Genomic DNA, 27,895 nt, shown 5'->3' on the forward strand with positions numbered 1-27,895 from the left:
ACGGGAAGAATTCTGGTCCTGTTATGGAAGAATTGTGGACTATCTACTCTCTGGCATGGCCTTACATTTGTCTACATTATGACCTAGTAGATCCTTGGAAAAAAATCTTTTGTACAACTCCAAATTCCACTTTTTAAGGTTGCTGATTCTTTATGTAATTTGAGTTTTAATTTTTATTATGAGTAAACAAGGCTCACAATAGAGAACCAGAGTCACAGCTCTACGCATGTACCACTTAGGGCTTGATCTGGTCCCCACTGAACTCAGTGAAAGTTTTGTCATTGAAGTCAATGGCAGTGGGATTAGGCCCCTAAATTAATTATTTTGTTTACACTAATTTGCTTTGATTTCATAAGATGGACATAACATTTCCACTGAAACTTCTAGTATGGGATACAAAGCTCCAGGACAGTAATCACACATTCTCCTGAACAGCCTGACTTACCGCCATGGTTAGGAAAGCAGTACAGCATAGGATAGTAGTAAGATTGGGAGAAGGGAGTATATATTAGATGAGTTATGGGGAGCACATGAACAAGTGAACAGATCCAATACAGTTACATACTGGTGACAGTTTACCTGGTGTGAAGAAGTCCATCATGATATAATTCATTACTACGGTATATTATGATCAATTAAGAAAGACACAATGTGCAACCATTCCTCAGTATCACCACCTGCATGCCTGGCTATGCCACTATCCTGCATGCCTGGCTATTCTGCAGTGCAGCTCCACTAGTGTTTTCTCTTCTCATCTTCTATCTCTTTAATCTGCACCCTGATTAGATCCCTTGTTTGGAAAGGGAAACAAAAGGAAGTGAAGGCACAGCCAGTATTGTTACAACATAAGATAAGAAAATGCAGAAGTAATACTTTATTTCTTCTAACAGAGTGCAGATGCAGTTATTTGCAGGTTGTGTTGATGATAAAAAAAGACAGCTGTGGAAAGTTATCAGCTTCTCATCACAAAGGTTAATCCTACTGTTTTCATTTGAAGTAACTTCTTCCTGATTGTTCTATTTTAGAACATCCTGATCCATCTTAGGATTCATTTTTCAGGTAAATAAAAGGACAGGAAATTTTTTAAATCACTGATGGATCAGGAAGAAATTCCATCCCACCTTATACCCTCCCCCATGTACAGCATTACAAATAGACTCAGTGGATTATGGGTGTAACATATTTTTTCTAAAGTATCAGATACTGGGCACTGCCAGAGGAAGTATGGTCTGATTCAGACTGGTATGTTCCTATTTTCCCCTATATAATTTAATCTTTCACTATCTTTTATCCCCCAATCCGCACTATAACCCCTCAGGCAATTTAACTGAGACAATGAAAGGAAAAAAAGAGTTTAATATTAATCTGTTTGTTACATAATGTTCTGACAGCTCAGAGTACAAGGAACTTTTAGCATATACACAAATGGTTATGCCAATATACTCCCACACCTCTCACAAGTATCTAGTTATGCAGAATGCCCCTCTACAAACATGCTCACTTCAATTCCACAGACATCTGATAGCATCCCATGTTTTATCATAGGAAATAGCACAACAAGTGAGTGTAACAAACAATTGGCAAAGAAGGGGAAGGATGACAAGGCAGGGCGGGGCGGGGGAGGTGGGGGGGCAGGGCAAGTGGGGCAATTTGCCCCAGGCCCCACAGCCCCCCCCCCCCCCATGAGAATATAGTATTCTTTAGTATTGCAACTTTTTTTTAAATGGAAGAGGCCCCTGAAATTGCTTTGCCCCAGGCCCCCTGAATCCTCTGGATGGCCCTGTGACAAGGACATCATTAATAAGAACATGCCTTAACTTAGACTAGCTATATTAATGCCTTCAGAGATCCACATCATGTACAATTTCCTTTTTAATATAAATGAATGAATGTCAATAATCCCTACTGTTGTATGCAGTGGTGTTGTAGCCATGTGGGTCCCCAGATATTAAAGAGACAAGGTGGGTGAGGTTACATCTTTTATCCTACCAACTTCTTTTGGTGAGAGCGTACACAGAGCTCATCTTCAGGTCTGGGAAAGATGCTAAACTATCTGTTTGATCTTGTGAGTATAAGTAGTTAGCACATATTCTAAGGGACCTTTCAAGGTGAAGTGACTACATCTGACCTATCAGTTCCCATCCTCAAAGGAAATCTGCAAAACACTTCAAAAGATGAGCTTGGGAACTTAAACTCATAGCTTTGCCAGGCGCTAAAGATCATGGTCTTAAAGACAGTGGGTTTATGGCTTATTACAACACAACACTTTGCAACCCATTAACCCCTCTTTTTGTCCTATGACTGTGTGTGTTAATGAGCCACTTCATCTTGAATGGTCCCTTAGAACAGTGAGTCAAACTTTTCTAGTCATGCCCATCCCTTCCCTCCCACCCCCCACCCCCCATTCATGGAATTTGTCACGTCCCCTCCCTCCCCCTCCATTACTTATAATCTAAAACTGGTGGGTGATTTTTTTTGGCAAGTTGGCAGAAGGAATGAAAAAATATTTTTATTATTAAATTTATAAGACTAGGTAAAGGTTACTAGGAAGTGGTAAACATGAAGTATTACAAACTGCAAACATTTTAAAAAAATTTCAAATGAAGAAAAAATTAACCACTTATATTAACTGCATTTCTGAGACAATGACATCCCGGTTTGGTTTTATCCTGGAGACTGCTACTCTGAGATCATTTTCCAGCTGGAGTCGTGAGCGCTGTTTGGTCTTGATTGCCACCAGCTCGGCGAAGGTAGTCTCGCATACGTATGTGGATGCGAATGGCAAGAGTGCTTATGGCAAGTCCTGGATACTCCTTTTTCCACAGAGAGCCAAAAACTTCCCAGTGCTTTTCCTTTGAATTCCATCAACCGGGTGTGATCATTTGGTAGTTCTGACAGCTTTTCTCGTTCAGCAAGAGGGAGATGGATAGCTGCCAAATCTGTGCGAAAACGGTTTCTAGTCCAATCAGCCTTCTCTGCTGGCAGTCCATGACACTTCTCCTATAACTCTCAGAGATTTTTCAGATGATTAGAGACAACTTTATCAATTTGTTTGTGGTCAAGTTGATATTGTTCTGTGAATTCACTGAGACAACGGAAACTGACTGCATTGCTGTCTCATATTTCTCTCTCCACACAGAGTGAGCTTCTTCAGGAATGCAGAAATCTTGTCACCAAGCAGCAAGATGTTGCTGTTCTTTCCCTGGAGTGAAGAGTCGAGATCATTTAATTTCTCAAAAATGTCTACGGGATAGCAAAGAATCAAGAGCCATCTTTCATTGGTTAAGTTTTCTGCCAATTCAGGGTTGTGTTCTGACAGGAAGAGCCGGAGTTCATCCTTGAAACTGACGACACAGTTAACCACCTTCCCGCGGGATAACCATTTGACTTCCATATGCAGAAGGAGTTTGTCATACTGGGAGCCCATTTCACTGCACAGAATAGAAAAGAGGCAGCTTTTTAAAGGTCTTGGTTTTACAAAATTCACAATTTACACCTCATCATGCAAAGCCTTGTTTGCTTCAGTTTCCAGTGTTTTAGCAGCCAGAACCTCACATGGTGCATCATGCAATGCATGAATTTAATGTGAGGTGCAATGCTGAGTACTTTCCCTCTGAAGCCTTTTTTGGGACCCACTATCACAACTCCACCATCAGTACATATACCAATGTAATTAGACCATGACCAGGCCTGGATCAATCTTTTATGGGCCCCAGAGCCTGGACTGTAACCCTGCCCTCCACTCCACAAGGCCCAGCCTCCCACTTGGGCGCTTCTCCCTGAGGTTCTGCCTGCCACTCACATGGAGGGGAGGGGGCAGAGAGGAGCGAGTGGCAGGTGGGGACTGGGGGCAGGGGAAGAAGTCGAGCAGGGGCAGAGCCTTAGGACAGAGCACAGGTGAAGCAAGGGGGCAGGATCACAGTCCACGCACCAGGGCCCCTTCTGAGTGTGGGCCTGGCACCATGGTGCCATTGACACCATTGTAAACCTGGTACTGACCATGACAGGCCATGTGCTCTGAAGAATTCATTCACAAGATTACCTTTTCAATCTCCCATAATTCACCCCTCCAGTGGTTTGCAGAACAACATATCTTCCAGAATTTCATCCTCATAGCAATACCTGACAAACACGAGTTGAGCCAAGTTTGTGATATCAGAGTACTCTCAAAGTTGCATGGCAAAACTTTGTGCTTTGTTTAACTCAAGTCAAAAGTTGCAATTTGATAGCTTCAAAAAGTTCATTGATCTGCTTGCTCATTGTATCCCATGACAAAGAAATAGTTTTCAAAAATTCACCACATCTATCTCCATGCATAATTGATACATCTTTACCGCAGCTGGTAATACTAATGCCTCACCCATGGTATGCAGCTTCACGATTTAGCAATTGAATATGCGACTTTAAGGAATGCTTTCAGAGCTTTTGATGGAACCATCACTTACTTTTTCAGCATGTCTCTTTGACCACTCAATGACTTAGCATGGCATATGGAAAAAATTAACACCTTTATTTGCATGTTCAGAATGTTTCGTAATCAAGTGCCATCTGAACTTCAGTAGTGTCATGCTAATACCACAGAATACAGTGGTCATTCCTTGTGATTGACAAGAGTCCATGAGAATCCCAGTTATATATTAGTCTTGATATTTTCTTAATTTAAAACTGAAAGAATCTTTCATATGACTTTTCACAGCAGACTTACTAGTGTCAACACTTGTGGAAGGTTCATATACAAAGTTCAGCTGCATTACTGTTGATATTAGTGGGTTGTTTATTTTTTACTTTTATTGAAGTAACATTAGCATCCAGTGAGGAATCAGAAACACTGCATTGTTTACTACTACCATCCACAACCCACTTATCCATTTTGTTTGAAAAAAGATTGAACTAACCTTTTGAAGGGAATAGATACATAAACAGTGCACTTGATTCTGACTATCTCTACAATCTTTGCTTGGTGCTTTTTATGGCACCAAGATCTGTGTACTGCTGTAGAGCCCTGCATGGGACTATTTTTTAAATTCTGCTCCACAAACACTGCCCCAGCCAGCAGCCGCTGCTCTCCAGCTGCTCAGCTCTGAAGGCTTTCACCGCCAACTGCAGTGCAGAAGTAAGGGTGGCAATGGGGAGCACGTAAATCTGCTGTAAAAAGGGATATTAAGAAACTTTCTTTGCATCCCTCCCCCGTGAACCCCTTGTGTCCTCCCAGTGGTATGCCCCCCAGTTTGTGCACCACTGCCTTAGAATATGTGCTAACTACTTATGCTAAGATATCTGTTCAACCTTGTGTTTAGCTGTGACACTGAGTACCTTTCCCAGACCTGAAGAAGAGCTCTGTGTAAGATCAAAAGCTTGTCTCTTACCAACAGAAGTTGATCCAATAAAAGATATTATCTCACCCACCTTGTCTCTCTAATAATTCCTATTGGCCATTATCAGTCAGCGGTTTCCTGAAGGCGTCACAGTAAGACTGGGTTTTGCAGAAAGATTTGAAGGAGAGGGTAGCAATGGCTTTATAGAGTACTTTGGGGGTGCATGGCTGCCTCATGTTGAGGGTAGCATGGAAGACAGAAAGAAGATGCTTTAGAAAGAAGCAGCCATGTGGACAGTGAAGGCTGGTATCATTGGCAGAGAAGGAAGTGGTGACTGGATAAGGGCCTTAAAACCTGAACTTGAACTCGGCTGCTTTTCCTGCCTAAGGACTGTTCAACGTAGACCCTCTCTGTGCAGAGAGCCAACTGCTTGTGTTCAAGGTGGAGTGAACAAGCCCCGCCGCCTGCAATGTGTAGCAGGAATCCATCAGAAATTTTCAGCAAGGTCCCAACATGGGGTGGGTCAATAGAAGAATGCTGAAACCCCACTCTAGTAATAAAGGGAGGTGGGGAGTTCAATATAGTTTCTCATCTCTCCTCCTGAACTCTGAACTGGCATTTATTCTTCCTTGTTCCCTGACACATCACTGAGCCCTGGTTAATCCCCGCTTACTTTAGCCAGCTATCTGGCTATCTGGATTCTTGCCAGTGTTTTGTTAACCTAAAGACTGTTTAGGTTTATATAAAAATTGGGCTTGCTGATTATTTATGAGGCTTGCTATCTGACTGTAAATACTTTGTCAGGTATTTTAGAAGATTTCAGTGCCTGTTAGTCTGCAAAATCTCAGCAATAAATCACTTTGAAATATTAAGGCATCTCATTTCCAAAGAAGTTCACTGAAAGGAAAAAACAAATAAAAACCCTGTTGATTACAACTCCAAAATATGTACAAAAACGTATATAAAAGTTTAATATTTGTGCTTAATGATTGAAGTAGATAAAACTAATAATTTATGCTCCTTTTAATCCCTCAGGTTGTGAAAAGCACCACAGCAAAATTAGATTTGATTACACAACTGAACCTCAGGCCAACTCCTTGTGATGATTCATTGATGTTTATCCAAGTGGAACACACAGAGTGGTGAAGGGGAAATGACAGACACCCATTTGGAAGCTTTCAATTCAGTTTTTTATAGTTATTATTCTATGCCAAAGGTTTAGGGTTTGGTTTTTTTGTTTGTTTTTTTTTAATTCTGTATAAAGTTTTTTCATTTTTCCTAACAAGAGGAAACAGACTTCTCTGTTACACTTCAGTGAAATTAAATTTCCGATCCAGCTTTTTTCTGTGTCTCCAGCCACAAAGTTCCCAAGTGAGGACATCACCCCTATTCAGGACATCACTTTCACGCATGCTTGAAGTTAAGCATGTGCTTAAATCATGACAAACATTGACTTAAAATGTTCCCTGAATTGAGGCCAAAGATGATAGTATGTCCATGTGGAGTGTCTTTAGCTCACAATGACCTTGATAGTTGCTGTTGTCAAAGTAGTACCTATGCTTTCATAGGGTGCCTGACCAAAGGCCATTCAAGTTAATGGAAAGATTCCAATAAATTTTAATGGGCTTTGGATCAGGCCCAGCATGAAGGGCATGTATTACAAAAGGATGACAGAAAAACAAACAAACATTCCCAGATCCTTGTTTATGACATTTCACTTTATTCCTACAATACACGTTATCTACTTATGCTGCTATAAATAATGAATTTACCACCTTGTTTTGTTCAGGGCACATGCTTCTCTACTTTCATTTACCCTCCTTTCCTAAAGATGGATGGAAGTGCACTTAAGCAAGTCAGTCAGACAGGACAGGAAATAACAGCTACCCTAAACTTCAGTGCTAGTGTAAAAGCTCACTAACCAACCAGGAGTAACTAGCATTAAGGTGACAGTCACTGTTGTCTCCTTTACCCCATTTTCACAGAGGTAAAGAGAATGTCTAACCTTGTCTTGGCAGTTCTACCAAAGATCATCTTGTTGTTACATGACTTGTTTCAACATATTTGTTAAAGGCATCACATTGGCTAATTTACCTGACTAATCCATACAGTTTATATCTGTATATGAGTGTATAAATTCCAGTAAGTTATCCGACAGAGATGCTGCCTGACAGGTAACTTTCAGGTTATATTTAATCCACTTTCATTTAATCTTCTGTGTCAATAACCCAGGCACAGACTGTGTACTCTAGAGGTAACAATAGTGCTGCTGTTCACACGCAGATTGTTAACATCTTTCTGATACAATTATAAACCTTTTGGGCCCAAACTTACAAAACCTTCAGTAGCCCTTACTCATGACCAATTCCACCGAAGCAAGGAAACTATTGTATAAATAAGGGTTAGTAAAATTTGGCCTAATATTTAATTACTAAAGACAGTTTCCTGTTAATTGCAGAGGAAAGAGCTCCATCTAGCTGTTCTGGGTCCAAAGGCTGAATGATGGTATTTATACCAAAAGAACATAGAAAGATGACATATTTCATCGTATTATGTTGGAGAAAACACTCATATTTAGCTATCTCCATATACTTTATCAGTACTGCATTAACACTCACTACAGCAAGAACAATCATCATCATCTTTAAATGATATTCAGAGCCAAAGGGAATCTTTCCGTCAACAAATGCATATAATTTAGTTTGCTTTCACTTTAAGTTACATTAACTCCCTATAAGAAAACACAGTGAATTGGGGCACATAACTAAGAGCACTGCCATATTTTGTTGCACCATGTAATCTACATTTATAACTAAATATCTACTATGCAATAACTAGTCTTCAAAATGATTCAACAGAAAATTTTATTCATTATTTCTATAGCCATAATACTCAGGACCCCAAATGAGGCTTGGGGCCCATTCTACAAATGAACAAACAAAGACAGGCCCTGCCCCAGAGAACTCCTACAATCTCAGCTTTAGATAATACGTGACAGGTCAATAAAACAGGGAGAGAATGGGGGTGGAAAAACAAAGTTGTAGTAGAGACAGATGTGTTTGCATAAATTCATCATAACAATGGTCTCAGTAGTCTCAAGTGGCTACCAGGCTGACCACTGTATCCATGTTAAATCAACTTTATGGGGGGAAAAAATGTAACTATAACTTCAAACAGGGCACCAAAGGCTTCACATCTCAAGGCAGACCTACAGTACACCAGTTGCTGTCGACTAAGGATGCAGTGCGCTGCTAGGCCACGCTGTGTGTGCACCAGCGCTGGCCACAGCCAGTGCTGCAGCAGCTGTATGCGCAGCAGGCTGTGTCCACACAACATTGCAGCCAGCAGGCACACTCGAGGGCTGTGAGTGCATTGTGGAAGGCAGGAACAAGGAAGAGGAAGGTGGGCCGTTTCGCGCGTTTTCCCGCCGCCCTGTTTGGCTGCTGTTGGGTCATGCAGCATCCGGCGCCATTGTGAGGCAGGCGGCAGTCCGCTTCCTGTTGTCTTCTTTCTTTCTGTGCTCATTGGAGCGAAGGCCGATTCTGTGACTGTCTCTCTGCTGTGTCTTCAGCACACAGTTCTTGTGGCAGTCGAGGCGATTTCAGCGGCTCAGTGCTGCCATGAGTCGTGCAGATGAGATGCTGAGTGTCATTCAGCTGTGACTGGCTCCAGTATGAGCAGCATTGCGCGGATTTGCGGAAATGCATTGAGCTGCTGCGCGTTCACGGAACAGTTCACTTGCGCTGGTGGGTGTCGTCACAGCACCTGATGTGACGCCGAGCAGTGGAACACTTTGCTATGATGGGATCACATCTGCAGAACTCAGAACTTCGCAAACTTTCAGCTGATGGTGTGCCAACTTTGTTGAAGCTGACTTGTGGGCGGCGAAAGGACACAAGATTGAGCAAAGCTGATGCAAGAAAAATCTGGAGCTGTGAAGATCGGAAGATGGCAAATCCAGAGATGGGTGGAAGACAGGGGAAAGGAATCGTATCCGTCAGTTTGGACCGTGTTTGATGTCATTTTGCAACTGCTTTGAAGTGACGCTGGACGTGCAGGATGTTCTGTGACTGCGTTTGCCTGAGAACTTGTGGAAATGTGGGACATTGGATGTTGTGACTTGTGGCAAATGGTTTATGCCTATTCTGGCCCCTATTGTGGCTCTGGCCTGTGATCTTCTTGGGTATTTGGATCTGGTGCTGGTGGATCATCGCATGGATCCAGGCACATGTGGCTCATCGCGGCCTGGATAGGTGGGTGACACAGCGGCATGCATGAACAGTGGCCTGTTCTGAAGTCCTGATGACAGCTTTTTTTCGGTTTTTTTCAGGACAGGAAGATCATCAGTCAGATGCAAGGGGGAAGACTTGAGCCCCAGGAGGACCTGGCATGCCTGGCTCATGAAACCCCATAAACCCAAGCTTTGTGGCAGGAGCAGGAGCAGGACAACAGCAGGCTGAGGAGGGACAGATACAGGGGTGCTGGCTGAGTTAAAGGAGTGTGGAGAAGGCTCGCTGGAGTGTATGAAATGCTGACTTTGGAAAAAGCATCGATGGAGTAAAAAGCACAAAGCTGTAAGCCATATAGCAGCTTATGGAAGAAGGCAGCATTCAGTGAGAGGCAAGGACCACCGATGAGGCATGGAGCTGAGCTGTTCACAGCCAGAGCAGAGGGCTAATAGAGAGGCCCAGAGCAGAGCTTCAGGTGAGGGGGAGGCCTTGAGGGGATTGATTTGAGCAAGAATTTGCTTGGCCAGCTGCAAAGCCTTTGATTTGAGAATGCCACTGCAATTGCATTATCCATAATATTAATATGATAATTGCATAATTAACACTGCTTGCAGGCCTCTTCTTTTTTCACTATATGCTATCTTAAATACTTTTTGCTATAATAAAGACTGTTTTCAAAAAAGAAAAACTTTTTATAAAAAAGAAAAATAAGACAGAACAGACAACAACACACAACACACAAGACAGTGGACAGGGTTTGGGTTGGTGAACAAACACAAGAATACACAAGTGGCTTGATGTGTGTTGTGGATTGTGGTTTTGACAGCACTGCATGCTGTTTGCATGATGGTGCAATGCATGGTGGGGGTGGGAATATAGGTGGGGGCTGGGTGGTGGGGGGGCATGGCTGGTGTGGGGGTGGTGTGGGTGGTAGGCTGCTGGGTGTGCTGGGAGCTGGTGGGGACATGTGGTGGGAAGGACAAAGGGGGTGGGGGCACAAGGGTGGCACGGGTGGGAGTGGCTTGTGGGTTGCTTGGCGGGTGACTGCTGATGGACGCTAGCTGCTCCTTAGCCGCTCCCCGCTGCCAGCTCTTGGCTAGCCACTTCTTTTTCTTCTCCTGCTCATGCTCTTTCTCTCTTTCTCTCTTCTCTTTTTCTTCTCTCTCTGTCTTTTCTCGCCTTCTTTTCCTTCTTTCAGCTCTTTTTCTCTCTTTTTTTTTTTTTTTCTTCAAGTTTTGATGATTTTTTTTTTGCTCTTTTAGTTTCTGTGCAGTTACACACAACAGACACATTAACACACACGGGCAAACACAGCATCAGACACCATACACACAGAAATATGTGTTACACTGAGGAGTTCTCACTTTGTCTCACTTCTCCACTTCATTCTTCCAACAAAAAAAAAAACACAACAGAAGCCAAAGAGTGAAGAAGAGAAAGGAAGAAGGAGGAGCTGGTTGCTTGGTGAGGATGAGAGGGAGAGTGGCTGAGTTGAGGTGGATGCAGGTGCAGGGGGTGATCTATCTCCTATCAGAAAGAAAAGTCTCTCCCAACATTTTCACAGGACTCTCTAAACTCCTTTCAACATTTCTCACACTGAACAGAGGGGGAACAGGGGGAGCAATGTTTAGAGCATGCAGGGACTAGGCCGTTGCGTGCCTGTGTTCAGATGTCCCCCTGTCCCCCGAGTGGCGCGCGCGGGCGCGTCACCGTCAGACCTGGAAGGGACGTGGCGCTGGCCCTATAAACCTGCTGCGCCGGCATATTGCCCACGCTATGGATGATTGCAGGCATGCGCTGAGAATACGCACCACGTGAAGTGAGGCATGGATAACAGCTATTCCACATGATGATAGCTGGCATGCACACATCCCCCATCCCTCCAGAAACATTTCCACCCAGAAAATTCCACCCAGAATCCAAAACCCCTTCCTCTCCACTCCCTTGCCGCTCCTGCTGCTGCTGCCTGCTGCTGCCCAACTTTGACTGCTTGCCTCCTGCTGCGATGCTGGCTCCTCTCCTGGCTGCTCTGGGTTTCCTCCCCCCCCCCCCTCCAGCTTCCTTGGTTCTTTCCTCTCCTCCCTCTCCTCTCCTCCTCCCTCTCCCCCTCCCCGCCTCCAGTGTCCTCCCTCCCCTGGATGTCAGGTTGTGGTCACCCTCCCATGTCCCATCTCCCGTAAGTGCCGGGGGTCACGAAACGCGGATCGGCGGATCCTCTCTCTCTCTCGGCGGCCTCTCGGGCAGCTCTAGGGCTTCCAGCTTTTGTTTTCACCCGTTCTGCGTTGCGCCCATGGCCCCTATACCCTCCTGATATCTATTATGCTCAAGATATCGTAAATTCTCCCGCCGGCCGAGCTGTGCTGGTGAACAGCCGCACCACAAACACCCCTGCTGTCCTGCAATTCACCCACCCTCTGCTCTATGCTGGGGCTCGTGCATGGCGGCTGGTTACCTGTAACCTAAAACTGATGATTAACAACCTGCACACACACCTGGCTGCAGCAAACACTGGAAGGAGATTTTTTTAAGGAGGGGGCATTTAAAGGGCGAGAGCAGGAGGCAAGAGCAGTAGAGCAGAGTGAGTGAGCAGAGTGGCTGAACAGGAATTGGGGGATATCCTTATTCCTGGAGGACAGGGCGCTGGAGTGTGGTGTCTCCACAGCCTGAGCCTGAGCAGGTGCGCTCAGCGCTGCACTATACCCCAACCCGGACGTTTCACAGCGCAGCCAGCAGCAGGGAGTTGCAGCGCTGGCTTGCGCTCTGCAAGTGTGGACGGGTGTTAATGCAGCGCTGAAAGCCTCTCCCACAGCTGCTGCAACTGAGTGTGCCAAGCCCATAGATGATGAATGTGTGATTGTTATTTTCAAAGGACACCTGAGCAACAACACTTTCATGGCTTTGCAAGGCATCTGCACAAACTGCCAGCTTCAGTACAGCCGCTGGTAGGCAGAAAGGAATTGAATGTCTGATTTCAAATGCTGCCCCAGAGAGATGTGGAACACTAAGCACTAGGTAGCGGTGCATGTGGAAACTGGTTGTTACAGCAAGAAGGCAGAAATGGGTGATTAGGAAAGATGCTAACAAGAAGAGGTGATATTGTAGGGAGGGAAGCAGGGTTTTGATAAATAAAGTTCTGAACACTCAGATCCACTTGAGATTGTTGAAGGGGCATTTATAGCTGCAGGATGATGAGCAATTTGGGACAAATTCTACCTTCAGCTACACCAGGCATCCCCACAGAAGTCAGCCACAGTGACTTCACTGGGATGCCCAGATAAAGCTGAGGGCAGAATCTGATCAGTTCTATTTACTTTCCTTTGTATTCTTTTTCAGAGGCAGGACAGTAAAGCAGCAGAAAGCTGGTTGAGCCCTCAGTTTGCCTTCAGTGAACTACATGTGACACAGAGAGCCCACACTAAGCAGTTACTTCCTCTTATACACAGCTCAGATTAACCTTTGCTCTCAACATTAGATTTCCATCTGCCCAACCACCTTACTCCTACTTAGAGCATGTGAACAGTCTACTTCCCTTCCTCACAACAGCTGGCACCTCCAAAGAGAGAATTAGATGCTGTAAAAGTGGTAATAAAAGCTTGTTTAGACCATTAAGCAATCTTTTTAGAAGTTTTAAGGTCTTCCACTTTGTCACTCTTTAAGGAAACAGTATCTTTATTGGATATGCTTGATTTAAAAAATTCTCCCTCCTGAGAGCTTTACAATCCAATACAATTTATTGTTGTATAACATTGTTCACACTAAAGGTATCACAGCTTAGGATTTATGTAAACAGATGCACTGAGTTTTACTTTTACTCCTTGAAGCAGCCATAAGATCTCAAAAACATTAAAATCCTTTTGATATCATTACTATATTTGCAGGAGTTCTGAAGCCATGCAGATTTTTTTCATAATTTATATATGATTCCTCTCCCCCCACACACACCCAATAGAGTTTATTATGCACCAGTAGATATTAATTTAAAAAGGAAAAAATCTTAGCCCCCAGATAAAATGATGGGAAGTATGTCACACTGACATGTTCAGGGACAAAATGTAACCCCTCTGGTACCTACTAATATATTTGCATAACATATCCAGTGCTACTCTTTCTCCCAGGTATGTCCCCTTGTAAGTGCGAACAGTGATACCCCAGTGCTGCTGCTCTCTGCATGTCAGAGACACTAGTTCATCACCTAGGGCTAAATCCTCATCTTATTCACACTATTGAAAGTGAGAAGAAAATTTGGCCTTCAGTGAAATTAAACTTACATATACAAATGTAGAGACAAGGTAATATCTTTGATTGGATCAACTTCTGTTGGTGAAAGACAAGCTTTTGAGCTACACAATGCTCTTCTTCAGGTCCTGAAGAACAATGAAATAAACACATGTACACACAACATATACTGCAGACCCCCTCAATGAAAGTGTGCAGGCTTCAAGCTATTGTTGGGTGAACCTCAAAATATTTGGAAGTCAGGTCTGGTATGCATAAGTATCCAAAATTTGAGTAAGAAGAAATATCTGAACCTAACAAGGTTGCCAATTATATGCTGCAAACTCATGAGAACAGATTTGCACATGAGATTCCCAACATTTCTGTATCTGAATAGTCTCTCACGGCATTACAGTACTTCTACTTCAAAAATGTAGATAAAAATACCTTAGCATCCCAAAACCTTGAAAATGTTCAGTTATAGAAATGGGAATGTTTCTGGGGCATGTGTGCATGCTCTATATTTTACCAACTTGTACATGCTATCCTACCTCAGGCCTGAATCATTGTCATCCTCCCACTAACTGATCTGGAGCTGTATAAAAACATTTTAGAAGATACAAGATTAAACTCACAGGAATTAAATTATCTCTGATCTCAGTGACAGTTCCTATGCATAATTAACTAAAAAAAAAAAAGAAAAAAAAAGGAGCTTCCATTATGGCTGGGGGAGGAATCAATTGTTAGCTATCAAACGTCCCCCTCCCCAATAAAATAATGTATTCTTCTTGCTGGAAAAAAATCATAGGAGCTGATTTAATTTTTGTTAAAGTTTCACTTCTAATAAGGCATGTTTGTTAAAGTTTCACTAACTAATAAGGCATGTTAATGATCAAAAACATTTTCTACTTCATAACAGTACCTATGAATGACATCTTAGTGAATAGGCAGGAATAATGGAAGCTCAGTGACAAGTCCCAGAGTGACTATCTCAAACAGCTAATATGCCAGCCACTATTAAGGAAAAAATTACATAATGGTCATGCAGGACTTTGTGTACTTTTTGTTTCATGAGTAGCAGGTAGAGAGTTCCCAGTTACAGTATGATGTAATTTCAGTAATTTTGTAACACTTTGTTCCTTTAATCTTTGGTTTGTAAGGCTCTTATTCTTATCCTTGTATGTTGCTCATGGGAATTTCAATCCTGTTTGTTGGCTTGCCTTGTTAATATGATGCACAAGGTATCATACTGTATTCTCCTTATTCACCTTGTACCAGTGCTCTAAACACTGGTACTTCAGTGATGGTTCTTACACCACGATAGCTAAGAGCCTAACAGTGTAACATAGCAAGCTCCTATTTTCAACAGATTTGAAAAGCACTAGGTCGGGGTAGGCAACCAAAGGTGGCACGCAAGCTGATTTTTAGTGGCACTCACACTGCCTGGGTCCTGGCCACCGGTCGGGGGGAGGCTCTGCATTTTAATTTAATTTTAAACTAAGCTTCTTAAACATTTTAAAAACCTTACTTTACATACAACAATAGTTCAGTTCTATATTACAGACTTATAGAAAGAGACTTTCTAAAAATGTTACAATGTATTACCGGCACGCGAAACCTTAAATCAGAGTGAATAAATGAAGATTTGGCACAGCACTTCTGAAAGGCTGTCGATCCTTGAACTAAGTACACACAGGCCCACCTCAAACTCCGAAACTTCCTACTCAGGAGTCAATCTATCATCTCAAAGAGACTCCTTCAGAGACCAGATTTCTCCACATCCATGATGAAGCCCAAAGACTCCACTCATCTAGAACTATGGAACAGTCCCCCAAAAGCTGGATCTTGTACACACTGAAGTTCAATAGCGAAGCTCGCATTGTTCTCAGTGATGCAAGACCCAAATGAGTGAGGATTGTGAGAATAGTGGCTAGGAGAGAATTTTCTCAGTAGCAGGTCTTCAGCTAGGGAATTCCTTCCTAGGAAAGTGTAGGACAGTCACAAACATCATCACCTTTAAGAAGTGCAGATTAGCATTTCCATGATACCCACCCTGGAATATTTCCTTCCAATCCACTGCAGAAGATTATGAGTGTTGGGAGGAATGTGGGGGGGAATGAAGAGGGAAGAAAAAAATGTCAAGGCATGCTGAGAAGATGAAGGACAGAATCCAAAGAAGATGCTTTTTAGCCTGGCTGTCTCTGCAAATAATTAACTGCATAATTTTGTTAGATACTTTGATGATGAGATTGGGGTAAAAACAGAAATGTGTTATAGGGATCCATGTTACACTGTAGCACTATTTAATGATGTCAGAATACAGATTAGTCTATGATAGATAGATAGTGACCATTACAGGGGCACATTTAGGAAATAAAAAGTGAAGTTACAACTATGGCATTTTATAAGTTAACTTGCCTACAAAAATCTGATACAGTAAAATCAATCACACACACACACACACACACACACTTCTCCAGAGGGGAAGTATTTTATATAAATTACTTCAGTCCTTATTGGAATGAAAGCTTCCAGTAAAATGCAACCAGTCCCTTGCACTTCCATGTATTTTACTACAGTTTGTCAGCAACACAAGAATGTTCATAGGGATTCTCCAGAAAGAGGGATGGGAAGGGACAATGAGAGAGGCACAGGACACAGCTAAGGAGTAGAGAGGAAAAAGAAAAGCCTTTTCTCTAAGGGTATGTCTACACTACAAGACTATTTTTGAATCAACTTAATTCGAATTTGTGGAATCGAACTTATGAAGTCGAAGTTGTGTATCCACACTAAATACACTAGTTCGACTGTGTGAGTCCACAGTAATGGGGCCAGTGTCGACTTTGGAAGCGGTGCACTGTGGGAAGCTATCCCACAGTTCCCGCACTCCCCGCTGCCCATTGGAATTCTGGGATTTCCCCCCAATGCATGCTGGGGGGAAAAATGTGTCGAGGGTGGTTTTGGGTAACTGTCATCATTGAACCGTCAATCACGCCCTTCCTCCCTCCCTGAAAGCGCCTGCGGGCAATCTGTTCGTGCACTTTTCTGCTCAGTGACAGCACGGGCGCCACAGCACTTTGAGCACGGATCCCGCTGCAGTTATGGCCGTTGTCAACTCCTCGCACCTTATCGTCCACCTCTTCCACAGTAAGCTGCTGAGAAATAGGGCAACTTTTCAATGGTGCTGCGAGCACTGGTGGACCATGGGGGACGTTTTACCAACATCAACGTCGGGTGGCCAGGCAAAGTTCATGACGTGTGTGTTTTCAGGAACTCTGGTCTGTTTAGACGCCTGCAGGAAGGTAGTTTCTTCCCGGACCACAAAATAAGTCTTGGGGATGTGCAGATGCCTATAGTGATCGTCGGGGACCCAGCCTACCCGCTAATGCCCTGGCTCATGAAGCTCTGTGCAGGCGCCTTGCACAGCGACAAGGAACTCTTCAAGTACCAGCGAGCAGTGAGCAGCGTGACCTGTGACTGTTCAGTTTCTTTACAGAGAAGCTGAACCTGCCCCTGTTTCTTTACCAAGTGACTGTTGACTAGCATCTGCAGTTACATACCCCGCCCACCCCGCTTCCCCAACTTCCAACACACGTTTAAAAATAAAATACATGTTCCACTGTAACTTTACAAAGGTTTCTTTATTGATGACTTTGCATTACAGGGTTGAAACTGGGACACTGACTGTGCTGGGTAGGGTGTGCAGTGATGTAAAGACCGCCTGTAAACTCGAGGAATGACAGGCTCCTGCTCCCAGAGCGGTCTGCAGTGCCGGACTGGATGTTTCAACGGAGCCTGCCATCCCTCCTTTTTGGGACTCTGTGTGCGGGGGCTATGTGGCCTTTTGGCGGGGGAGGACGGATACAGATTCCTCTGCTGCGTGGCTCTGTGGTCCAGGACAGGGACCGTTGCATGAGATCTGTAACCCCCCTCCCCCGCTACAAAGTCACGTACCCCCCCACCCACACAGAACCTGCAAACCACCTCCCATACCGACCAGGGTGCCTACTGACTGCACTGTGTGTGTGACCTGCTGCTGATCCTGCCCCCGTGTCTGTACCCTGGTAAAGGTGATTGTCCTGTCCAATTACCAACCCCCTTCCCCCCCTTCAAACACAGTCTCCTCTAAAAGAACATGACGGAAACAGTAATTAACAGAAAAGTATTTTTTATTATCAACTAGACAGTTACGGGATGAAACTGGGATGGGGGCTTGGGTGAGGCGGGAAGGAAAGGACTTCTCAAAATTTAGGGTATGAGAGCTTTTGGGTACTTGAGCACTCTGCTGGGGTGCAGTGACAGTTTTCACGGCCTCTGGCGCCCCTCCTTCTGGTTATTTTGGGTGAGGGGGGTATGGGACTTTGTGGCGGGGGAGGGAGGTTGCAGATACACTGCAGGGGGGCTCTGTCCTCCTGCCTGAGGTCCTGCAGAACATGCACAAGGCGCCGGAGCATGTCCGTTTGCTCCCTCATTAGTCCAAGCAGCGTTTGAGTCGCCTGCTTGTCTTCCTCACGCCACCTCTCCTCCCGTTCGCTGTGTGAGAGCTGGTACAGAGAGAGGGTCTCCCTCCACTGGCTCTGCTGGTCCGCCTCGTCTCGGGAGCACCCCATAAGATCAGCGAACATCTCGTCCCGTGTCTTTTTCTTTCGCCGCCTAATCTTTGCCAGCCTCTGTGAGGGGGATGCTGTGGCAGGTCTGGAGACAGTCGAAGCTGTGTGATGGGAAAAAGGGAGTGAATTCCTTGCAAAGATACATTTTTGCGAACAATGAACACAGTCTAGTCTGTCTCTGTGAATTCTGGGTTGAGATCCCAGTGCCTGATGGGGCAAAAACCATTTTCGCGGGTGGTTCTGGGTAAATGTCGTCAGTCATCCCTTCCTCCGGGAAAGCTACAGCAGACAATCATTTCAAGCCCATTTTCCCTGGATTGCCCTGGCAGACGCCACAGCGTGGAAACCATGGAGCCTGTTTTGCCTTTTGTGCCTGTCACCGTATGTGTACTAGATGCCGCTGACAGAGGCGGTCCAGCAGCGCTACACAGCAGCATGCTTTTGCTTTTGCATGACAGCAGAGATGGTTACCAGCCATACTGTACCATCTACCATACCATAAATTGGTAATAAGATGGGCATGGTTACCAGTCCTTTGCACTGCACCATTTGCTGCTGTCATAAGTGCCCCTGGCTGCTCTTAGCCAGGGCGCAAAAATAAAATTGGGAATGACTCCTGAGTCAATCCCTCCTTTTTGGTATCTAAAAATAGAATCAGTCCTGCCTAGAATATGGGCAAGTGTACTAGAGAACCACTGTATCAGAGAACCAGAGAGCACAGCTGCTCTGTGTCAGATCCTGCATAGATTATGAGCTGTATGCTATTCACAGGGGGTGCTCCTGCAACAACCCCACCTGTTCATTCCATTCTTCCCCCAGCCTTCCTGGGCTACCATAGCATTGTCCCCCCACTTGTGTGATGAAGTAATAAAGAATGCAGGAATAAGACCCAGTGACTTGTTAGTGAGAAATGAGTGGAAGGCAGCCTCCAGTTGCTATGATAGTCCAGATAGGACATTAAGGAGTGTGGAGGAGAGGAGCCCAGCATCCTGCTGCTAGTCCAGGGGCAATTGAATCTTTTCTTTACACATGAAGGGTGGGGGCTGATGAAGCTCAGCCCCCTGTTGCTATGATGAAGACGGTTACCAGCCATACTGCACCATCTACCAGGAAAAATTAGGTTCACTTGACACTGGGGGACCTGACAGATGCTAGTACACATGGTTACCAGTCCTTTTGCACTGCCCCATGTGCCAATAGGCTGATGATGACAATGGATATCAGTCATATTGTACCGTCAGCCACCCATGGCGGGGGGGGGGGGAGCGAGGATGTCGGTGTTGAGTGCTGCAGCATCGCATCTATCTGCAGCATTCAGTAAAGATACGGTGACATGTAAAAGAGTCAGAGGATTGTTTTCCCTTTCACTTCTGGGGATGGGGGGGGGTGCGTAAATTGCCGAGCTATGCCCTGACCCACCGCGGACACTGTGTTTGACCCTAGAAGCATTTGGAGCTCAGCCAAGAATGCAAATGCTTTTCAGAGACAGCAGGAACTGTGGGATACCTTGCGTCCTCAGTCCCCCCTCCCTCCATGAGCGTCCATTTGATTCTTTGGCTTCCCGTTATGCTTGTCACGCAGCAGCGCGCTGAGTCTCTGCTATGCCGTCTGTCCGGAGATTTTTTAAAAATACTTTGGACCAGGTGTAACATTACAGTAATTCCCCTAATTAGATGCAGGAGTCTCCGAGCGAGATCACCCTGAGGACGGTCACTGAAGGAGATAGAGAGCGCATGCTGCGTGAAAGCCAGCACAAACCAGGGCCCTGTGTAACCGTGCTCGGGGAGGCAATGCTCCCTGAGTACCTCATGAAAGCCTCGCGCAGAAAAGTGTGCTGCCACGGAGCACCCAATAAGGCAGCTCTCCCCAGGAACCTCCTGCGGAGGCTTTTCCATTACCTCCAGGAGAGCTTCGTGGAGATCTCCCAGGAGGATTTCTGTTCTATCCCCATATATAGAGAGACCTCCTTTTCACATACTTCAGATTCCTGTTATATTAAGAATACAAGTTTACATGGTTAAAGCACTTACCGAGTGATCGTTCCCCTGATTCAGGGTCCGGGTTAATGACCGGGGACGGTTGGTAGGGGCTCTCCGTGACAGTGATGAAGAGATCCTGGCTGTCGGGGAAACCAGCGTTGTAAGCGCTGTCGCCTGCCTCGTCCTCCACAAACCCTTCCTCATCTTCCCCGTCCGCGAACATCGCCGAGGAACTGGCCGTCGACACTGTCCCATCGTCAGAGTCCATGGTCACTGGTGGGGCAGTGGTGGCAGGCTCCGTAGCGTCCGTTTGCCGCTTTGATTTTTTGGTAGCCTTGTCTGGGGTCCTTGACTTTCACGCGGCGCTGCGTTGCAGCCTGGCTGCATCCTCTGTCTCTCATGGCTTTGGAGACCTTCTCGTAGGTCTTTGCATTCCGTTTTTTGGAGCGCAGCTCCGAAAGCTCAGACTCCTCGCCCCACACACCGATCAGATCCAAGAGTTCCCAGTCAGTCTATGCTGGGTCCCTCTTTCTATTCAGAGATTACATGAACTCCTCTGCTGGAGAGCTCTGCATTGCTGCCGGTGCTGCTGAGCTCGCCCCGATGTCCAACCACGAAATGAGATTCTAACTGTCCAGACAGGAAAAGGAATTCAAATTTTCCCGGGACTTTTCCTGTGTGGCTGGTCAGAGCATCCAAGCTCGGACTGCTGTCCAGAGCGTCAACAGAGTGGTGCAGTGTGGGATAGCTCCCGGAGCTACTAAGTTTGATTTGCATCCACACCTAGCCTAATTCGACATAGCCATGTCAAATTTAGCGCTACTCCCCTCGTCGGGGTGGAGTACCGAATTCGAACTAAAGAGCCCTCTAGGTCGAATTAAATGGCTTCCTGGTGTGGACGGGTGTGCGGTTAATTCGAATTAACGCTGCTAAATTCGAATTAAAGTCCTAGTGTAGACCAGGCCTAAGTTTAACACAATTTACCTCAAATCAGTCTGCCTTCATTTTAAATTTTTTTATTCCAAGTAAGAAAAAGTTTGAAGCCAGAAAACTAACCTGTTATAGTTCAACCAGCCACAATTACAGGGAGATACACCACTCATCATCTAATGCAAGCTTCTGAAATTACCACGTTAGAAGTTGTTAACAGGCTATCAGTGGACTCTGCATGCCGATCTGAGAATTAGGCTGTTTAAATGTGGTCAATTTTACACTTCTGTTTTAAGTAAGGGCCGTTAGCCATGCTTGATGTGGCCAACACAGTCCAGATTTCTCGCACAGCCCTGCCAGACACATTCCAGTACTGTTTTTTCCAGCCCTCAGTCTTTAAATGTGTAAAACTGGCAAACGGGCTACATTTGCTGGTAGGACCACTAGGGACTAAATGGAAACCACTGTTACCAACCCTTTACCTTTGCAATTTAACTATGAGCAATATAAAAAGCTAATAGAATTAGTTATCCCCCTGCTCTACCAACAAAATGTCTGCTACATCACGACACCTACTTGCAAATCCACATTCACAACTCAACTTGAACTCTTATACACTGTGACGGTTTGGGCACCCCTTCTGGGGTGCCACCTGATGTGCTGGGGTCCCACTGAGCCCGCCTGTTCCACCAGCCTGGGCCCCCTCAGCCTGTTCTGCTGTGGGGCCCAGGGGATCAGCTCCCGACCCAAGGAGGGGTGAATTGCAAGCTAAGACATACGTGGGTGTGAACCTGACTTGGAGTTTTCTGATTAGGGCTGGAGTGGGGTTTGCTGAGCGTTGTTTGAGGAAGGGACACACAACAGGTAGGGACACACGCCGCTGTAGAATCACACAGAGTCTGCAATCAGCTGTGTGTGGAAAGTCTTAGCTCAGGGATTGCCCAGAACTCAAGTGCATACACCCTCTGGGGTGTAAACCCCAAATTATATTGTTTTGCGCTATATAGAGATCTATGCAGCCTACACTCATGAAATTCACTCCCTCCCTCAATGTTGAGGAAGATATGCACAGCTTCCTCCCCCACCCCCCATTATGAATCGCACAAATTGGGTTTTAGAACAAACAAAAAACAAGTTTATTAACTACAAAAGGTAGATTCTAAGTGATAAGGGATAGCATAAAGATTAATGCAGATTACTCAGCAAATAAAACATGCAAACTAGGCTTTAATATATTAAAGAAACAGGCTACAAATAGTAATTTCTCACCCTAAATGTTGTTTTATGCAAATTGCAGATTTTCTTGAAGGTAAACTGCACCGCTTGCAGCTTAAATCTCCAGATAGACCCTTCACAGGCTGACTTTTCTCGTAGGCTTGCCAGGTATCTGGTTTTCGACTGGACCACCCAGTTGAAAAGGACCCTGGCGGCTCCAGTCAGCACCTGTCAACTGGGCTGTTAAAAGTCCGGTTGGTGGTGAAGCGTGTCTAAGGCAGGCTCCTTGCTTGCCGTGGCTCCGCGTGGTTCCCCGGAAGCAGCGGCATGTCCCTCCTTCAGCTCCTAGGGTGTAGGGGCAGCAATGGGGCTCTGCGTGCTGCCCCCGCCCCAAGTACCAGTTCCGCAGCTCCCATTGGCCAGGAACTGCGGCCAATGGGAGTTGCGGGGGTGGTGCCTGTGGATGAGGCAGCATCCAGAGCCACCTGGCCCGCCTCCATGTAGGAGCCTGAAGGGGGACATGCCGCTGCTTCTGGGAGCTACTTAAGGTAAGTGCTGCCTGGAGCCTGCACCTCTGACCCCCTCCCACACCCCAACCCCACCCCCGCCCTCCAAATCCCTCGGTCCCAGCCCAGAACAGCCTCCTGCACCCCAAACCCCTCATCCCCAGTACCACCCCAGAGTCTGCACCTCCAGCTGGAGCCCTTACTCCCCCACAGCCTAACCCCCTGCACCAGCCCAGAGCCACCTTCTGCACCTCAAACCCCTCATCCCTGGCCCCACCCCGGAGCCCTCACCCCTCCTGCTGACCCAGCCTGATGAAAATGAGTGAGTGAGGGAGGGTGGAGAGAGCAAGTGACAGAGGCAGGGGGGTGGAGTGAGCGGGGGCAGGGCCTTGGAGAATGGGTGGGACCTCAGAGGAGGTGCAGGGCATGGAGCAGGATGAGGGTGTTCGGTTTTGTGTGACTAGAAAGTTGGTAACCTTACTTTCTTGCCTGGGCTCAGCTCCCCCCCCCCCCCAAGCTTAATTCCTTTGTTTCTTCCAGTGTTAGCAGTCTTGCTTCTTGGGTGTGGAGGCAGTAAAGAAGAGCCAAGATTAACTCACTCCCCAGCCTTAAATAGGATTTTTATATGGTAGAAATCCCTTGTTTCCTAGTTTGACTGCCACCCACTTTCAGTGGAAAAATACCAGAAGTCCAAAATGATGTCCATTACCAGGTGACATGATCACCTGACCCTGCAGTGTTAAAGCAACAGCCCAGGAAATTTCTCACGAAGGAGAGCTAAGAACACAAGTAATGCATGTTCAGAGGTGCAGTGGAAGGTGGTTCATGACAAACTTTGTAAAACTCAAGAAATCATCAGGGTGAATGAGCATTTAAAGGCCGTCTGAAGACAAGCCAAGGAACACAGGTATTTGTAGAATTGTATATGCCCCACAACAAGGTTAGGGTTAGTACTGATACACAAGTGAAAAGTAACAACTATTTCACTAGGAGGGTGGTGAAGCACTAGAATGGGTTACCTAGGGAGGTGGTGGAATCTCCTTCCTTAGAGGTTTTTAAGCCCTGGCTTGACAAAACCCTGACTGGGACGATTTAGTTGGGGTTGTCCTGCTTTGAGCAGGAGGTTGGACTAGATACCTCCTGAGGTCCCTTCCAATCCTAATCTTCCATGATTCTAAGGTTACCCTGGGGGACGAGAAGGGAAAGGTTAGGTAGAGCCTGTAGAACCTAGCAGGTAAGGCTGGACCAGAGGAATTGCTGCTTATCCTGGGGGATTTCAATGCCCATACAGGCTCAAGTTGATATGGCTATGAGCAGATACTGGGATGGTATGCACTGGGGTCGCAGAATGCAGAGGGCACTGCACTGCTTGACATGTGCCTAGGCAATCAGTGGGTGAGTCCCAACATTTGGTTTAAGAAAAGAGAAAGTAATATTTACATAATATTGAAGCGGTGGAGTAAGAATGCAAATAGAAACCTTTTTAACCTGACTGAACCAGAGGAAGATGGTTAAGGATTGTAAGGTTACCCTGAGCAAAATGGTTGCAACCCTAACATAAGCCATTGGTAGTAACGGTCACAACTGGCAAATGCACTCAGCAGGAGCTTTGCTTCAGTGAAACTTGTATCAGGAGATGGAGACTGCACAATATGAATGTAGATAAATTTAGGGAGACAGTTGCAAGGTTTGAGCAAAGAGATACACCCCATCTCTTCTGCTGTTTGAATTTGTATATTTTCAAGAATGTATTGATCTGAGAAGCTGAGATGCTGTGTGGCTGTACTAAGTGGAGTAGATCAAGATCTCATGAAGAACAGTGGTAGAATGAGGAGGTGCAGAAAGCAGTAAGAAATAGGAGAAAATCCAGAAAGGTGGTGGAAAATAACCCTTCTAAAGAAACAATTGAACCTCCAAGTGAGCAGCTGAGTAAGCAGTCAGACACGTAAAAAACCTAGCTTTAGATGAGCTGTGTATTGAGCTGAACAACTTCCCTCAAATTGCCAAAAAGAAATATACTATCACATTGACAAGAAACACAAGGAGGGAAGATGGAGTGAACACACCATTCATAAAGAATGCAGGAGCATACTGCTTGTGACAGGAGACAGTACATAACCCCCATGGTGAGAATACTATGAGGGTCTACTTAATTAGACGAACCCTTTATATGCTGTAGTACCATTGTGTGAGCTGATAATTACCAAAGTCATTGACCTGTCCGAGTCAGATGCCAAGGCTGCACTGCTGAAGGGGACACCTGGAAAAGCAGCAGGTCCAAACAAAGTCCCAGTGGAAATGACTGAAGCCTTGAGAGAGGTTGGTGTATGCTGGTTCATGTGAGTCCTGCATGCAGCTTCAAAAGAGAAGAGAATGGAGAAATACACACTAGTAGTGATACACAAGTGAAAAAGTGAGACATCTATTTGAAGTACTGAGGAATTAAGCTGCTATCCCACTGCATGGAACTGTTAGAGAGAATCATAGATAGGCTCCACTGTTCAACGAATGCAACTATTTTAGGAAAGGAGCAAATTGGTTTCAGAAAAGGAAAAGAAATGACAGATGGTCTGTCCATCTCTAGACAGTTGGTGGAAAAGAAGCTGGAGGGAAATGTTGGGCTTCCCTCAGTTTTGAGAAAGCATTCAACAAAATACCTAGATGACTGCTGGTGCCTCTGTTACAATTCTATGGGGTACCAGAGGACCTTGTCCAGATGGTGATGGGTTCGTATGATGGGTTTGTATGATGGTCCATCAGGGATCTTAGTCCATTACATTTCATAATTGTGAGGGACTTCATAAGTAAGCAAATCCAAATGGAAGGTGGTACAAAGTTGATCTATGAAGATGTCATTGCACTAGTGGCTTATAGCAAGGAAGATTTGGTCCAGATGATTGATGCTTGGAACCGGGTCGGCTCCAGGCCCCAGCACACCAAGTGCATGCTTGGGGCGGCATGCCGCGGGGGGCGCTCTGCCGGTCGCCGGGAGGGCGGCAGGCGGCTCCAGTGGACCTCCCGCAGGCATGCCTGCGGAGGGTCCGCTGGTCCCGCAGATCCGGTGGAGCATCCACAGGCACGCCTGCGGGAGGTCCACCAGAGCCAGCGTACCCTCAGTAAGCACATCTGCGGGAGGTCCACCAGAGCCGCGGGACCAGCAACCGGCAGAGCGCCCCCCGTGGCATGCCGCCGTGCTTGGGGCAGCAAAATGGCTAGAGTCGCCCCTGCTTGGAACAGGGAACTAACAAATTATAGCCTCAGAATGAATAGAGAAAAGACTAAAGTCATGGGGGTGACTCATGTGGCACCATAACAGATGAACAACATTGAAGTCCAGCACCTAAGTCAGGTTTCTGTGTTTTAGTATCTTGGAAGGCAGGTTAGCAGCAAATGGAGAAATCAATAGAGATCTGCAAGTAAGGCTGATGAACATGGGAAGGTCTGGTGAAAACGAAGAGTGATTTATGATAAACAGATGGTCAGACTCCTGAAGGGACAACTATACAAAAATCACATTAAGACCAGCTCTTCTGTACAGATCTGGGATACGGGTGACCAACAAAAGGCACTTGAGAAGACTTGAAGGCATTGGAATGAGATGTTTCAGGGCAGCAAGGTGGTGATCTTGTTGGACAAGATGTGGAAAGATGCCAACAGGAGTGAGTCCAAGGTCTGTGGTATCGGAGAGAAGCTGTAAGAGAGATGACTGAGATGGTATGGGCTTGTACAAAGGATGGATGAAGGGAATCCTGTTAGAGAGGCATTTGAGACTAAAGATTGTGGGTAGAGAACAAGAGAATGGTTAGGAAAATGGTGATAGATTGTGTATGGGAGGATGGAGTGGATATGGAGTGAACGTTGTACTGACAAGCCTGGAGAAGATTGATCCAGTGACCAGGGCCGGCTCCAGGGGTTTTGCCGCCACAAGCAGCCAAAAAGAGCCGTAATCGTGCTCTGCGGCAATTCAGCAGGAGGTCCTTTGCTCCGAGCGGGAGTGAGGGACCCTCCACCGAATTACCGCTGAATACCTGAAAGTGCCGCCCCACTCCGGAGTTGCCACCCAAGCACCTGCTTGATAAGCTGGTGCCTGGAGCCGGCCCTGCCAGTGACCCAACACCAGTGAGCTGGAAAAAGGGGGAAAAAAAGAAGGCAAAGGTGGCTCAGAACTAAGGCCCTGATACAAAGCACATTGAAGTCAATGGAAATCTTTGTTGGTTTCTCTGGGCTTTGGATCAGCCCTAAAAGAGCAGAGGCTATGCAGGTCAGGACTGAGGTGCATTAGCGTAGCTCTTGGTTACAGCTAAACAAAAGGTAAGCACCACTATACATGTCTCACTTTAACGAGCACTAAAGTAATTATCCCAAAATACTTTTGCTAATTGTTTTATTAGACTCCCTTAAGACTACAGAAGTTAGTTTGGATTATAATATAGGATTACTCTCAAACCAAAAAAACTAACACAGAAATCACAAGTTTGTAGTTAACATAGCTGTGGGTTAGCGAACGGTAAGTCATCATATAAACAATGAATACTAGTGTTATGGGCAAACAAATTGATTCTGGAACCATGTCACTAAATATGTAAAGGATAACAGTTTGTATTTACATACACGTCATCTCAGGGTACCTAAACACCTTATAAAGGTGGACATTAGATTCTTCACAGATGGATAAACTGAAGGACGGAGCTGTAAAGGACCAAATTTCTATGGTCGTATATTCAAATAGTAGTGTTATGTACATACACAGGAATTTAGGCATTTAAGAAAACATGTCTATTTGATTTGTGCATGTTATCTAGGAATTTGCATATACAGATTAGGCATCTAAATGACCATTTATGTGCATAAATACACAGCAAGCATGTACAACTGCGTTCATGCAAATGCACATAT

General features: G+C 45.5%; 1 protein-coding gene across 6 annotated transcripts in view; it reads right to left on the reverse strand.

Moving 5' to 3' along the window:
• Positions 1–2,541: 2,541 nt before the first annotated feature.
• LOC120382995 (zinc finger BED domain-containing protein 5-like) overlaps positions 2,542–27,895 on the reverse strand; it is a 63,944-nt gene continuing 38,590 nt past the window's right edge. For 2 of the 6 annotated variants that reach the window (XR_005588324.1, XR_005588323.1), the window contains exons 2-3: positions 25,204–25,355; positions 2,542–3,431 (exon numbers count right to left, since the gene is read on the reverse strand). Coding sequence is in view for 1 of the 6 variants with exons in the window: in XM_039500556.1 (XP_039356490.1) it covers positions 3,083–3,431 (349 nt within the window). In the remaining 5 variants the exon portion in view is untranslated. Of the gene's footprint in view, positions 3,432–4,042; positions 4,123–14,310; positions 14,355–25,203; positions 25,356–27,895 lie in introns of all 6 variants that reach the window. The other 4 variants (XR_005588318.1, XM_039500556.1, XR_005588319.1 and 1 more) reach the window with 3 other exon arrangements.

This window comes from Mauremys reevesii, linkage group 1 (assembly GCF_016161935.1).
Source record: "Mauremys reevesii isolate NIE-2019 linkage group 1, ASM1616193v1, whole genome shotgun sequence".
NCBI lineage: Eukaryota > Metazoa > Chordata > Testudines > Geoemydidae > Mauremys > Mauremys reevesii.